At 38.2% G+C, this 13,854-nt stretch overlaps 1 protein-coding gene across 9 annotated transcripts in view; it reads right to left on the reverse strand.

Moving 5' to 3' along the window:
• PCNX1 (pecanex 1) overlaps positions 1-13,854 on the reverse strand; it is a 223,015-nt gene that overhangs the window by 78,945 nt on the left and 130,216 nt on the right. For all 9 annotated transcript variants that reach the window (XM_030930409.1, XM_010360621.2, XM_010360624.2 and 6 more), the window contains 3 exons: positions 9,510-9,619; positions 9,003-9,108; positions 7,005-7,097 (listed from right to left, as the gene is read on the reverse strand). In XM_030930409.1, coding sequence (XP_030786269.1) covers positions 7,005-7,097; positions 9,003-9,108; positions 9,510-9,619 — 309 coding nt within the window. The remainder of the gene's footprint in view (positions 1-7,004; positions 7,098-9,002; positions 9,109-9,509; positions 9,620-13,854) is intronic.

Here is a 13,854-nt window from a genome sequence, read left to right on the forward strand (position 1 = left end):
AAAGAACTAAACATTTTTCTACAGTTAACATTTCTAAATTATGTAGATTGTTCTAATCAGCCTTGAAAGTTAGTGACTATTCCTATATTACAGATATTTTGAAATGTGTTAACTACTTTCTCTGGTGTCTTACACTATTGTATAACGAGGGAGTGGCCTAAGGTGTATTGCCTATTACATGAATGTTCTACGAGATGTTCAGAGCAATGTATTAAATTGTTTTCAGTAGCAGAGATGATGGGGTAAGGCGGGGTCCACCCGGAGCAGTTGGTTGCATGCACTGGTTCACAGTACATGGCTTAGCACACGGCTGTATACCTGTCCCACGGCATAGAGACCCAGGACCCAGGTGCCCTGCAGCCGCTGGCTTTGCTCACTGTGGTAATGTCATCTATAACCATCACTGACCTGTTCATCACAGCCAGCAAGAGCCCAGCCCAGTCTCTCCACTGCTACCCCTCATGCTTCGCAGCAGGGTCATCTGTTCCTTCCTGGATTGCATCACCAATTACAACAAGGCCTAAAAGCTTGATGCATACCTGTACAAGTGCACAGGACAGAGACCATTTGTGACTATGAAGGTTGTGGCAAGGCCTTCAACAGGTATTGCCATCTGAGCTGCCATATCCTGATTCATACTGGAGAAAAGTCATTTGTTAGAAAGATGTATGCATCTTAAAACTTTTCTTCCCTGCTACCACCAATAGCCAAGTATGCTGACTGGAGACTCAAGGACCAGCCTGCCCAGACCCAACACCACAGGCACCCACGTATGCCGATCCATGGGCCAAGGACTAGTATACCTGACCCACTGCAGCCACTACTGGTGTCTGAGGACTAGCCTGCCTAGCATCTGTATCCCCAGCAATGCCTCACCACAGCCTCTATGAACAAATGCAGCCTGAGTCACTGAGGAATTCACAGACATGACTAACACCGATTATGGCCAAAGAAATCATATGGAGAGTACGCTACCATGCACAACCAGAATCAAAGACAAAGCATCCTGTCCAACCAACACTATAGATATATCTAAAGGAAACAGTCTTTCTCTCCAAACGCCAATCCATACAATTGGAAAAACTGTTATATCAGATGTATCAATGTAAGGACACAAGAAACATGAAAAAGAAAATGTAACACCTCCAAAGGAACATAATAATTTTCCAGTAACAGATACCAAAGAAAAGGAAATCTATGAAATGTCTGAAAAAGAATTCAAAATAACGATATGAAGGAAACTCAGTGAGACACAAGAGAACACATAAGAGTAATACAAAGAAATCAGGAAAACAATTCATGATCTAAATGAGAAACTCAACAAAGAGATATATCATAAAAGGGAACCAAACAGAAATTCTGGAACTCAAGAATTCAACAAATGAAATAAAAAATACAAGCAAGAGCTTCAACAATAGATTAGATCTAGCAGAAGAAAGAATTTCTAAACTTTAAGATGGATCTTAAAAAAAAAAAAAAACGGAAAGAAGGAAGGAAGGAAAGAAGGAAGAAAGGAAGGAAAAAAAGCTCACATGATATATATGACACTGCAAAAATGACCAAATATTTGAATTTTGGAGTTTCTAGAAGAAATGAGCAAAGGCATAGAAAGCCTATTTAAGGAAATAATAGCTGAACACTTCCCAAGCCTTAGACATCTAGATACAGGAAGCACAAAGTTCTCAAATACAATTCACCCAGTAAGGTCTTTTCCAAGGCACATTATAGTCAAACTGTCAAAAGTCAAAGACCAAAAGAGAATTCTGAAAACAGCAAGAGAAAAGGGTTAAGTTATATACAAGGAAACCCCCAATAGACTAACGTCTAATTTCTCAGTAGAAACCTCATTAGCCAGAAGAAAATGAGGTGACACATTCAAAGTGCTGAAAGAAAAAAACTCTCAGCTAAAAATACTATACCAAGAAAAGCTTTATCCTTCAAAATCAAAGGAGAAATAACATCTTTACCAAAAAGCAAAGACTAAGAGAATTTATTACCACTAGACTGGCTCCACAAGAAATTAATGAGTCCTATAATTAGAAGCAGAAGGATGATATCTACCATCATGAAAACACATGAAAGGATAAAAACATGGGTAAAGAAGATAAACGAATGATTTTTTTTAAAAAAAGTCAAATGTTATTACTACAAAAAACCAATCGAATTGGAGAGTAAACAATAAAAGAGGAAGAAAGGAACAAAGGATATATAAAATATTCAGAAAACAATGAACAAAATGATGGGAGCATGCCTTCACCTAGCAAAAAACCTTGAATGTAAATGGCTTAAATTCCCCAGTTAAAAGATATAGACTGTCCAGATGTGTACCCTGATATCAACATAAATAAATAAAAATATAGTCTGCTTGAATTTAAAAAAAAAAACAGTCAAATTATACGCTGCCTACAGGAAACTAACTTCCCCTGTAGACACACACATAGATTGAAAGAGAAGACATTTAAAAATATATTCCAGACAAACAGAAACTAAAAGCATACTGGCAGAACTATACTTGTATTAGGCAAAATAAACTGCAAGTCAAAAGACATGAAAAGAGACAAAGAAGGTCATTATAATAATAATAAAGGTATTGGCCGGGTACAGTGGCTCATGCCTGTAATCCTAGCACTTTGGGAGGCCAAGGCAGGTGGATCACGAGGTGAGGAGATTGAGACCATCTGGCTAACACGGTGAAACCTCGTCTCTACTGAAAATACAAAACATTAGCTGGGCGCGGTGGCAGGCACCTGTAGTCCCAGCTACTCAGGAGGCTGAGGCAGGAGAATGGCGTGAACCCGCGAGGCGGAACTTGCAGTGAGCTGAGATCGCACCACTGCACTCCAGCCTGGGTGACAAAGCGAGACTCTGTCTCAAAAAAATAAATAAATAACAAAGGATCAATTCAGAAAAGGGTATAACAACAATAAAGACATATGCACCCTACACCAGAGCACCCGATACATAAGGCAAATATTATTAAAGCTAATGAGATAGACCCCAATAGAATAATAGTTGGGAACATCAACGCCTCAATTTCAACATTGCACAGATCACCTAGACAGAAAATCAACAAAGAAATATCAGACTTAGTCTGCACTATAGAACAAACAGACCTAGCAGACATTTATGTCATCCAATAGCTGTAGAATACACATTGTCCTCATTAACACATGGGACCTTCTCCAAGACAGACTATATGCTATGCAACGAAACAAGTCTCAGCAAATTTTTTAAAATTGAAATCATATGAAGTATCTTCTCAGACCATTATGAAATAAAATAAAAATAAATAACAAGAGGAACTTTGGAAACTGTGCAATTAAACAGATATTAAATAATGTGCTTCTGAATGAAAACTGGGTCAATGAAGAAACTGAAAATAAAATTTAAAAATTTCCAATACAAACGAAAATACAACGTACTAAAACCTATGGAATATAGCAAAAGCAATGCTAAAGGGAAGTGTACTGTATAGTATAGTATAGTATAGTACAATATAGTATAGTACAGTATAGTATAGTAAAGTATATAGGCAATAAATGCCTCCATCAAAAAAGTAGAAAGACTTCAAACAACCTCATGATGTATCTCCAGGAACTAGGACCTAAGAAAGGTAAGAACAGAAATAAATTAAATTAAAATGAAGAAACAATACAAAAGATCAAGGAACCAAAAAGTTAGCTTTTTGAAAAGATAAAAATTGACATACCTTTAGCCAGAAAAAGAAAGACCCAAATAAATAAAATCAGAGATGAAAAAGGAGATATTACAACTAATAGTGCAAAAATTCAGAGTATCATTAGTGGCTACTATGAGCAACTACATGCGAATAAATTGGAAAATCTAGAGAAAATGGATTAAGTCCTAGACACATACAACCTAACAAGATTGAACAATGAAGAAATCCAAAAGCTGAACAGACCAATAACAAGTAAAAAGATAGCAGCCATAACAAAAAGTCACCCAATAAAGAAAAGCCCAGGACCAGATGGCTTCACTGCTGAATTCTTCCACTGTTGGTGGGAATATAAATTAGTAAAACCACTATGGAGAACAGTTTGGAAGTTCCTGAGAAAACTAAAAATAGAGTTACCATATTATCCAGCAATCCCAATGCTGGATATATACTCAAAAGAAAGGAAATCAATTTTATTGAAGGGATATCTGTACTCAATGTTTGTTGCAGCACTGTTCATATCAGCCAAGATCTGGAGGCAACCTAAGTGTCCATCAACAGATGAATGAATGAAGAAAATGCGGTACATATACATGATGGAGTACTATTCAGCCATAAAAAAGAATGAGATTCTGTCATTTGCTATAACATGGATGGAACTGGAGGTCATTATGTTAAGTGAAATAAGCCTGGCACAGAAAGACAGACTTCACATGTTTTCACTTATTTGTGGAAGCTAAAAATTAAAACAAATGAACTCATGGAAATAGAAAGTGGAAGGAGGGATGGTTATCAGAGACTGGGAAGGGTAGTAGGGGTGGTGGGGGGAGACAGTGATGGTTAATAGGTACAAAAAGTAGAAGAAAGAATGAGTAAGAGCTAGTACTTGACAGCACAATGGGTAACTACAGCCAATAATCATTTAATTGTACATTAAAAATAACTAAGAGTAATAACTGGATCATAACACAAAGGACAAATGCTTGAGGGGATGAATACCCCATTTACCATGTGATTACTACACATTGCATGACTGTATCAAAGTATCTCATGTAACCCATAAAAATATACACCCATTCTGAAAAAAATGAAGAATGTCTAGAGAAATAATGGCCAAAATTTTCCAAATTTAATAAAAACTATAGGCCGGGCACGGTGGCTCAAGCCTGTAATCCCAGCACTTTGGGAGGTCGAGACGGGCGGATCACAAGGTCAGGAGATCGACACCATCCTGGCTAACATGATGAAACCCCGTCTCTACTAAAAATACAAAAAACTAGCCGGGCGAGGTGGCGGGCACCTGTAGTCCCAGCTACTTGGGAGGCTGAGGCAGGAGAATGGCGTAAACCCGGGAGGCAGAGCTTGCAGTGAGCTGAGATCCGGCGACTGCACTCCAGCCTGGGCGACAGAGCAAGACTCCATCTCAAAAAAAAAAAAAAAACTATAAACCACAGATTCAATAAACCCCAAGCACAAAGACATGAAGAAAACTATGTGAATGTACATCATAATCAAATTTCTAAAAACTAGTGATAAAAAGATAATCTTCAAGCAGTAGAGAAAAAAGTTATCTACATAGGAATAAATTCAGTCAGAAGCAATAAAAGGGAGAAGACAGTGGAGCAACATCTTCATGTACTAAAAGAGAAAAAACCTGTCATCTTAGAATTTTATACCCAATGAAGTATCTTTCAATACCAATGGTGAAATAAGGACTCATTCAGACCTACAAAAGCTAAGGAAAGTTGCAGATTTTCACTACAAGAAATGTCCCAGGACAGCAAGAAAGGGGGATTTTAAACTGGAGAGGAAGCCGGGTGCAGTGGCTCATGCCTGTAGTCCTAGCACTTTGGGGCCAAGGCGGGAGGATCACTTGAGCTCAGGAGTTCCAGACCAGCCTGGGAAACATAGTGAGACTTCGTCCCTAAGTAAAAAAGAAATGTCCTAGGAAATCTTTCAAGCAGGAGGAAAAATGACACCAAATGGAAACATGGATATGCACAAAATAATGTAGGGCACTAAATATGGTAATTACATGGCCTACAGATGAAAGAAACAGTCCTTGATGAGCTGTACTTAAGGAACAACACCTAAGAAGCCTTACCCATACCTGAACCTGATTTAGATTATAATGTTCTAGACTTCCAACTATACTGGAATGAGACTTTTGGGGGATATAGGAGAGGGTATGTGCACTTTGCATTTAGAAGGGATGTTGATCATGGTGGTCTACTGATGGACTGTGGTAGTCAGCTTCTGAAATGGTTCCCATGATCCTTGCCTCTTGCTTTTATACTTGAGTATATTCTCTTCTCACAATGTACCAAGGTTAGTCTATGTGCACAACAGAATATGGAAGAAACTGTGGCATGTCATTTCCAATACCAGGTTATAAAACAGTACAGCTCCTGTTTTGGGCTTTCTCTCTCAAGGATCACTTGCTCTGGGGGAAACCAGCTGCCATTTTATGAGTACAGTTAGGCAGCCTATGGTGAGGACCACATGGAGGGGAACTGAGGTCTTCAGCCAATAATCAGAAGGAACTGAGGCCTGTAAACAGTGAACCTCAGATGATTGTAGCATCATGAAAGATCCGGAGCTAGAATCATCCAGCAAAGCCACTCCCAGATTCATAATCCAGAGAAATCATGAGAAAATAAGTATTTGTTGATAAAAAAAAAATAAAAAGTCATATATTTCAGCACTACGGACAAACATTAAAATCTAATCAGAAATGAGTCCAAACAAAATTACAGTCATGTGCTGCTTAACAATAGGATACATTATGAGAAATGTGTAGCTAGGAAATGTCATCATCGTGCAAACATCAGAGTGTACTTACACAGACAAGACAGTATAGCCTACTATCACTGAGGCTATGTGGTACAGCCTATTGCTCTTAAGCTACAAAAATGTACAGCATGTTACTGTACTGAATACTGTAGGCGACTATAACACAATGGCAAATATTTGTGTATCTAAACATACACAGGTTGGGTGCAGTAGCTCACAGCTGTAATTCTAGTACTTTGGGAAACTGAGACAGGAGAATTGCTTGAGCCCAGGAGTTTGAGACCAGCTTGGGCAACACAATAAGACTCAGTTTTTACAAAAAACAACAATAACAACAAATTATTTAAATTAGCCTGGTGTGGTGGTGCACATCTGTAGTCCTAGCTGCTTGGGAGGCTGAGTGGGAGGATCGCTTGAACCCGGGGGTTCAAGGTTACAATGAACTGTGATCACAACACTGCACCCCAGCCTGGGTGACTGAGTGAAACCCTGTCTCAAACAAACAAATAAATAGAAGGAGAAAATGATTCCTTACCTGCAATACTGTGAAGACTGTGCTTACATGAATAGCAAAATACAGCACACCAATTACAATGCATACTACCAGGTCAGACTGTAATCGCTCACTCTGGAGGGAAAAAAAGAATTATTAAACAATTACATTAAAATTTTAAAAATCTTTTACCTTTATTCCCAATTGGCACAGTTTAAGAATTAACTTTTTGCCAGGCTAGCTCAGTCAGTATTAAAGAAAAAAAAAAGAATTTTTCATTGATACTTTTACACTTCTAGATTCATTCTCTCTCTCTCTCTTTTCTCTCTCTCTAAGATGGAGTGCAGTGGGACAATCTCAGCTCACTGCAACCTCTACCTTCTGGGTTCAAGCGATTCTCCTGCCTCAGTCTCCCAAGCAGCTGGGACTATAGGCACATGCCACCACGCCCCACCATACCTGGGTAATTTTCTGTATTTTTAGTAGAGACAGGGTTTCACCGTGTTGGCCAGGCTGATCTCTAACTCCTGACCTCAAGTGACACGCCCATCTTGGCCTCCCAAAGCGCTGGGATTACAGGTGTGAGCCACCACACCTGGCCACACTTCTAGATTTCTTATACATATTAACCACAAAAAATCTTATTTTCTTCCTCAATTTCCTCATATTTTGGCTTTGACACTGTAATACTAAAGAAATGAACAACTTATCTAATTCTGCATGCCATATAACATATTGCAATAAAGTCTTTTAGAATGAAGATTTTATTCCCCCATTGGTCTGTAAGTTTTACTTTTACATACGGGGAAAGGAAATAAGGTACCTTAAGGTACTGTAATTTTTCATTTGTTTCATTTGTTTTTGAGACAGGGTCTCACTATGTTGCCCTGGCTGGAGTGCAGTTCTATTCACAGGTACAGTCATTGCACACTAGAGCTCAGAACCCCTGAGTTGAGGGGATCCTCCAGCCTTAGTCTCCCAAGTAGCTGAACTACAGGCACACACATCACCACTCCTGACCACAGTGTCATTTATACGGGTATATCCCTTTGGATAACTTATATTTTCATTGGTCTTTTGACATGTGAAAACTGTTGTGCTTAAGTCCATTTTACTTATTAGATTTTGGTTCTATCAGTGGTTATAGAAAAATCAGAAACCTCTTGACATCTTTGGTCATCAACTGACCTCTTAGATTTATGCTTATAAGCCAGATTCAGAATATCCTACTATACTTAACATGAAACATTCTCTGTCCACACGGAAACCGAAGTTAGAAAAAAGTTATTCTAACATCTTGATATAGTTTTGTATTTCTAAAGTTTCTGAAAGAATACGTGAACAGGTCAAGTGCACTGAAAGTAAATGTGTCTAATTCAACATCTATATAAATTCAGTCTTTTGCAAAGGAAAATGACCTAAAACTGAGAAAAAAGATTTTGTTTTATTCCATAAATAGACATGAATTTACAGAATTCATTTTTCAAATAATTACTAAAAGAATACAAGCAACATTATAATTCACAAAATTAGAAAATTTTAACAACTACTGCATTTACTTAAATATATTAGTACAGATTATTGTTCTCTCCTTCAGAATACACACACAGTTTTAAGATTGGCCTTGAGAAATAAAACAACCTAAAAGACTAATAAATGACTTACAAAGACCGTTTTTTTCAACAAGACGAACAATAACAACAAAATGAATCTAATTTGTGTTAATGCTGATCTTTCAGATCCTAGTCTAAATCGAATAGGAATAAAAATTCTATGGCCAATGAAATGACTTAATTTCACCTGACCTAAAAATAAAATGTTTAGTATTCTGTTCTACACACAAACCAAGTCTGAGGAATGAGCATTTCTTACACTTTAATATTTGGAATAAAGACAATCAACAATGTACAACTAATCTTATAAATTATAATTATACATTTTTCTCCAATTACTAATGACTTTCAAAAAGTGTTCCTCATATAACATGATCAACTGTCTAAGATTTAAGTCTTTTAGGTGATTCTAAATGTTAAAACTTACAACAGAATTTCTAAGTTTTTCAGGCAGTGGATCTTTTACTTCAGATAGAGGGTCTTCTGGATTTTTCTCTTCCGTTTTTGGAAAAATCTTGGATTGCACTAAAGAGCTTTATGTGAAAAAAAAAAAAGAAAAAAAAATAGAAAATACACACACAATCTGAAAATCAGTAATTCAAATGGGCAATGAAGTTTATGATAGAAAACCAAATGATTCGAGTATATTTAATCATTACCAAATGAGAAATTCTAAAATGTTTAGGATGCCATAAATAAACATACAGTGAAAATATTTTTATCAAAACATAGTTTCAATAATTGGGAAGGAAAACACTAATATTCCCAGCCAATCTGATTAGAATAACCCAAAGTTAATATATTTTGAAACTTACTATAGATTAGGCCAAAGCACTTTGGAAAGGCATTGGAAAAAAGAGATCTTGAAAGTTATTTGAAAAAAACACCAACTTACTTAAATTTCTTTAGTTCAGTAACAATTGAGTTCACTTACAAAAGTACAGATGGATCACTGCTTTGTCGGCTGAGATGGTAAGACACTGCCACTAATAAACCACAAAAAATGGAGAAAAGTACTGGAATATGCTGGCCGTCCCAAGAATCCTGTAGAAAAACGAATTTAACAGAATAATATGCTTCTAATTTACAATATTTCACATAATCGTTTTGTGTATTTTGGAAAAAGACAACAAACTTAAATTCAACAAAAGTTTTTAGCCACGTTATTAATTGCATTTTATTCCAGAAAAATTTAGATTTATTACTTTCTGATGAGCTAGAATCTGGCCACTAGATGTCTTTGGTACTAAAGCTACAGATCTTTTTCGGGGGGGAGGGCACTAATGCTCTACTCATATATGAGGAATAATTTGCTTTTGATGCATGTGGCTATCAATTCTTTCACATTTTAAATGCTATTAAGTTTGTAGTAAACCGTGTTCCTTTTGGAAGAATAAGATATCTTGGTATAGTAAATTTTATATACAATAATAGAGTAGGAAAAGACAACACATGATACATTAGGCAAAAGAAAAGGCTGACATTTGGTGTTACTTTCTTGATGCCTTTGCCCATGTAATAAACTACTATGTCCTCCACAGCACTGAGCAGGCATTCAGTAACTGTTTTCTGAATGAATGACTGCATATACCCAGAAGGAAATACTACAAAGGCTATCTTCCAAGGCCAACCACACATGCGGTCACTCCATGTGAGCTCTGCTCGTTGTAGCATCTCTGGAGTCTATCAGCATGATACCTGGCAGAGAGTGGGCAATACGCTAACTGGAACAGGTTACAGTTCTTAAGTATGTCCTGTGTACGTAGACACTATTCTAATCCTTCATTGTTCTCTGGAGATTCGGAAAGGAAACATGGTAGGAGTGGGGACCCAAATGGCAGTGTTTAATACAACTTGCCTTTTTCCCACTTAAAAGCAGACTTGGGAATTGTTTCACATCATAACACAGACATTTTTTTTGTAATGGCTACATCAAAACCTTATCATCATATTGAACACTGTGTAGAGCTGCATCCTTAGATATTTATTTCCCAAATAATTTTTACAGTAACCTCGAAAATATATACTATTACCCCCAATTTATAGATGAGAAAACTAAGGCACAGAAGAGGGTTTAAGTAATTTGTCCAGTTAAGCAGTAGAGCCAGAAAGTGAACTCTTGATATGTTTGAATATACTGAAAAGAAAGTTAAACAATATCTTAAGAGCTTGAGAATGAAAGGGAGATAAATACATACAAAAGCAAAGTATAGCAGAAAACAAAAGATATGAAGGAAGAGCATTTACACAGTGATAATAAAGTAAACACATCAGGTATACAAGGGAGACAAGAGAGGCTACATGTGCAGTGCAAGCTGGGGTGACAGAAAGTAAGTCAAGCCTCTGGGAGACCCTCTCTTGAGCAACCCACTTTCTCAGCATGAGAAAACTCTCTCTTCTTAGTCTACTAATCTTTCCACTCCTAAACCCACTCCTTGTGTGTGTCCGTGTCTTGAATTCTTTCTTGACGCGAGACAATGAACCACAGTGCCTAGAAAGAGCCATGAAGTTTGCCTTTGAGGAGTTCCGCCTGTGGTACCAGTTTGCTCTGTCCCTGATGGCTGCTGGAAAATCTGCTCGTGCTGTGAAGGTGCTGAAAGAGTGAATCTACCTGAAGCCAGACGATGCCACCATCCCTCTCCTCACTGCCAAGCTATGCATGGGCTCCCTGCACTGGTTGGAAGAGGCTGAAAAGTTTCCCAAAAGTGTCATTGATGTGAGAGAGAAAACATCAGAGTTCAAGGCCAAAGGCCACTTAGCTCTGGGGCTCATGTACAGACATGCGCAGGACTTGCTGACGGTGAGAGACGTTCTTCCCACAGAGCTGTTGAGCTGCAGATCTGGGCTGCCTAAGTCTACACTGCAGGATTACCACAGTCCCCTTCTGTCTCAGGAGGTGGTTGAAGTTGGGGCATTCTTGTGTGCTGTCCTGTGGAGCCCTAGGTGCTGCTGTCCTCTTTGTTTGGTCTGATGGGAGAATGGGAGGGCAGGCAGAAAGGTCCTGTGCCAGGGCTTCTGGACCTTGTTTTCAGGTGCATTATGCTGTTGGTGCACTGGGCACCTCGCTGGGCTTTGAGGGATTACTAGCCCACTCAGCCTTGCACCTGCACCTGTCCCAGCACTTGGACCCCAGGCCAAGGGATGTTGGATTTGACGTATAAGAATATAGACGAGTCAGGGACAGACAGTTCCAAGGAGCTTCCCTTGACTGGTCAGGAAATGTCCCTTCTCCATTGGCACATTTTAATTCACAGATATGTACATGTGCAGTGTAGCAGCTCACCAGACACCCAGGGCTCTTGGGTGCAGTGATTTTGGATGTGCTTAGAGTTCTGGTGGAAGGGCTTCTGGCTAAGAAAAAAGTCTTGTATACTTCGTGAAGTTTTCAGTGATGTTTGCAGAAAGTTTAAATTAACAACCTTTTTCTGAACTGTTACTGCTCTTTAATTATGTTGTTAAATATAACACAAATGTAAAAAAAAAAAGAAATCTCAGAAACAAATGGATAACTTAATGAATTTGAATTAGTATAAGGTAAAATATTCTTATAACCATCACCTTGCTCAGGACCTCATTTATGATGATGAGGGAAGGAATATGGGAGACAAAAGCCATAAATTCCTGGACATAAGCAGGGAATTTGGCTTTGAGCTACTTAATGACCAAGGGAAATTTTAAAAATAACACTGGTTATATGGGGAAAAAACAAAAAGCCAAAACCAAAATGCATTCTAGATTTCTTAAGAAAAACAAGGCCGGGCGCGGTGGCTCAAGCCTGTAATCCCAGCACTTTGGGAGGCCGAGACGGGCGGATCATGAGGTCAGGAGATCGAGACCATCCTGGCTAACACAGTGAAACCCCGTCTCTACTAAAAATACAAAAAAAAAAAACTAGCTGGGCGAGGTGGCGGGCGCCTGTAGTCCCAGCTACTCGGGAGGCTGAGGCGGGAGAATGGCGCAAACCCGGGAGGCGGAGCTTGCAGTGAGCTGAGATCCGGCCACTGCACTCCAGTCCGGGTGACAGAGCGAGACTCCGCCTCAAAAAAAAAAAAAGAAAAGAAAAAAAAAGAAAAACAAGAATTGGCTGTCATCAAGATTTAAAAGAAACATCTTGACTGAGTCTTTACAGAAGGGACACTAAACAAAGCGTTGAAGGACATCAGCATGACAGCCCCATGATAAATGGACCGCCGTTTTCTTACACACACTCTTGGAAGATGCCTCCGTGCAAATGACAGGCATAATACTGAAAGGAAACGTGGGCAAGGAAACCCTAGAGGCGGTCAGACAGCCTGGTCCAAACATGCAGCTCTCAGATGGTTTAACCTAATCTAGGGATGTAAACTAGAATACTCTGAGGAATAAATGGAACACATGCATTCTAAACCAGCTTCTAAAAAAAAAAAGAAAGTAAGTCAAGCCTCCAACTTTCATAAAAGGCAGTCCACAGGTTCTGCTGAAGATGTCAGAAAATACAAGAGGCAGAAATGAAAGGTAGATCTATGGAGGTAAATGCCAAAAAGAATCAGTTAAAAACAGTAAGTCTGAGGAAGGTAAAATGGGTTAGGAGATTGCTCTTCTTGCTATAAGTCATGTAAAACTATTTGACACTGTGATATATGAATGTACGACTTTGATAAAAATTAAAACTAAAAAAAAAAAAAAAAAAAAAGATGTCCAGCACAGCCACTTTGGAAAACTGTTAATTCCATTTCTAGGTATTTACTCAAGAGAAATGAATACACATGTCCACAAAAAGACTTGCACGAGGATGTTCACAGCAGGCTTATTCATAACATTCCTCAACTAGAAACAACTCAAATGAGCATCTCTAAGACAGTAGGTAAACTGTGATATAGTCATACAATGTGGGTAAGACAGAATTAAAACTAAATGGAATACTTATCTACAATAAAAAGAAACAAGCTCCTGATACACACAACTTGGATGAATCTCAACAGTATCACATTGAACAATTAAGTCAGATACGAAAGAATACATATGGTACAATTTCATTTATATGAAGTTCAAGAACTGCAAACCTAGTGTATAGTGAAAGAAATGACAACAATGAGGATTAGGAGAGACAGGACGAACTATGAGGAAATTTTCTGAGGTAATGCAACTATTTTATATCTTGATAAGGGTATAGATTACACAGGTGTATGCATTTGTCAAAACTTATCAGATTGTGTACTTCAGATATTTGGATTTCACTATATGTCAATTTGGCCTCAACTAAAACGAGTATTTAAGAAAAACAAAAAACACCAAAAGAT

The sequence above is a fragment of the Rhinopithecus roxellana genome, chromosome 5 (assembly GCF_007565055.1).
Source record: "Rhinopithecus roxellana isolate Shanxi Qingling chromosome 5, ASM756505v1, whole genome shotgun sequence".
NCBI classification, from domain to species: Eukaryota; Metazoa; Chordata; class Mammalia; order Primates; family Cercopithecidae; genus Rhinopithecus; species Rhinopithecus roxellana.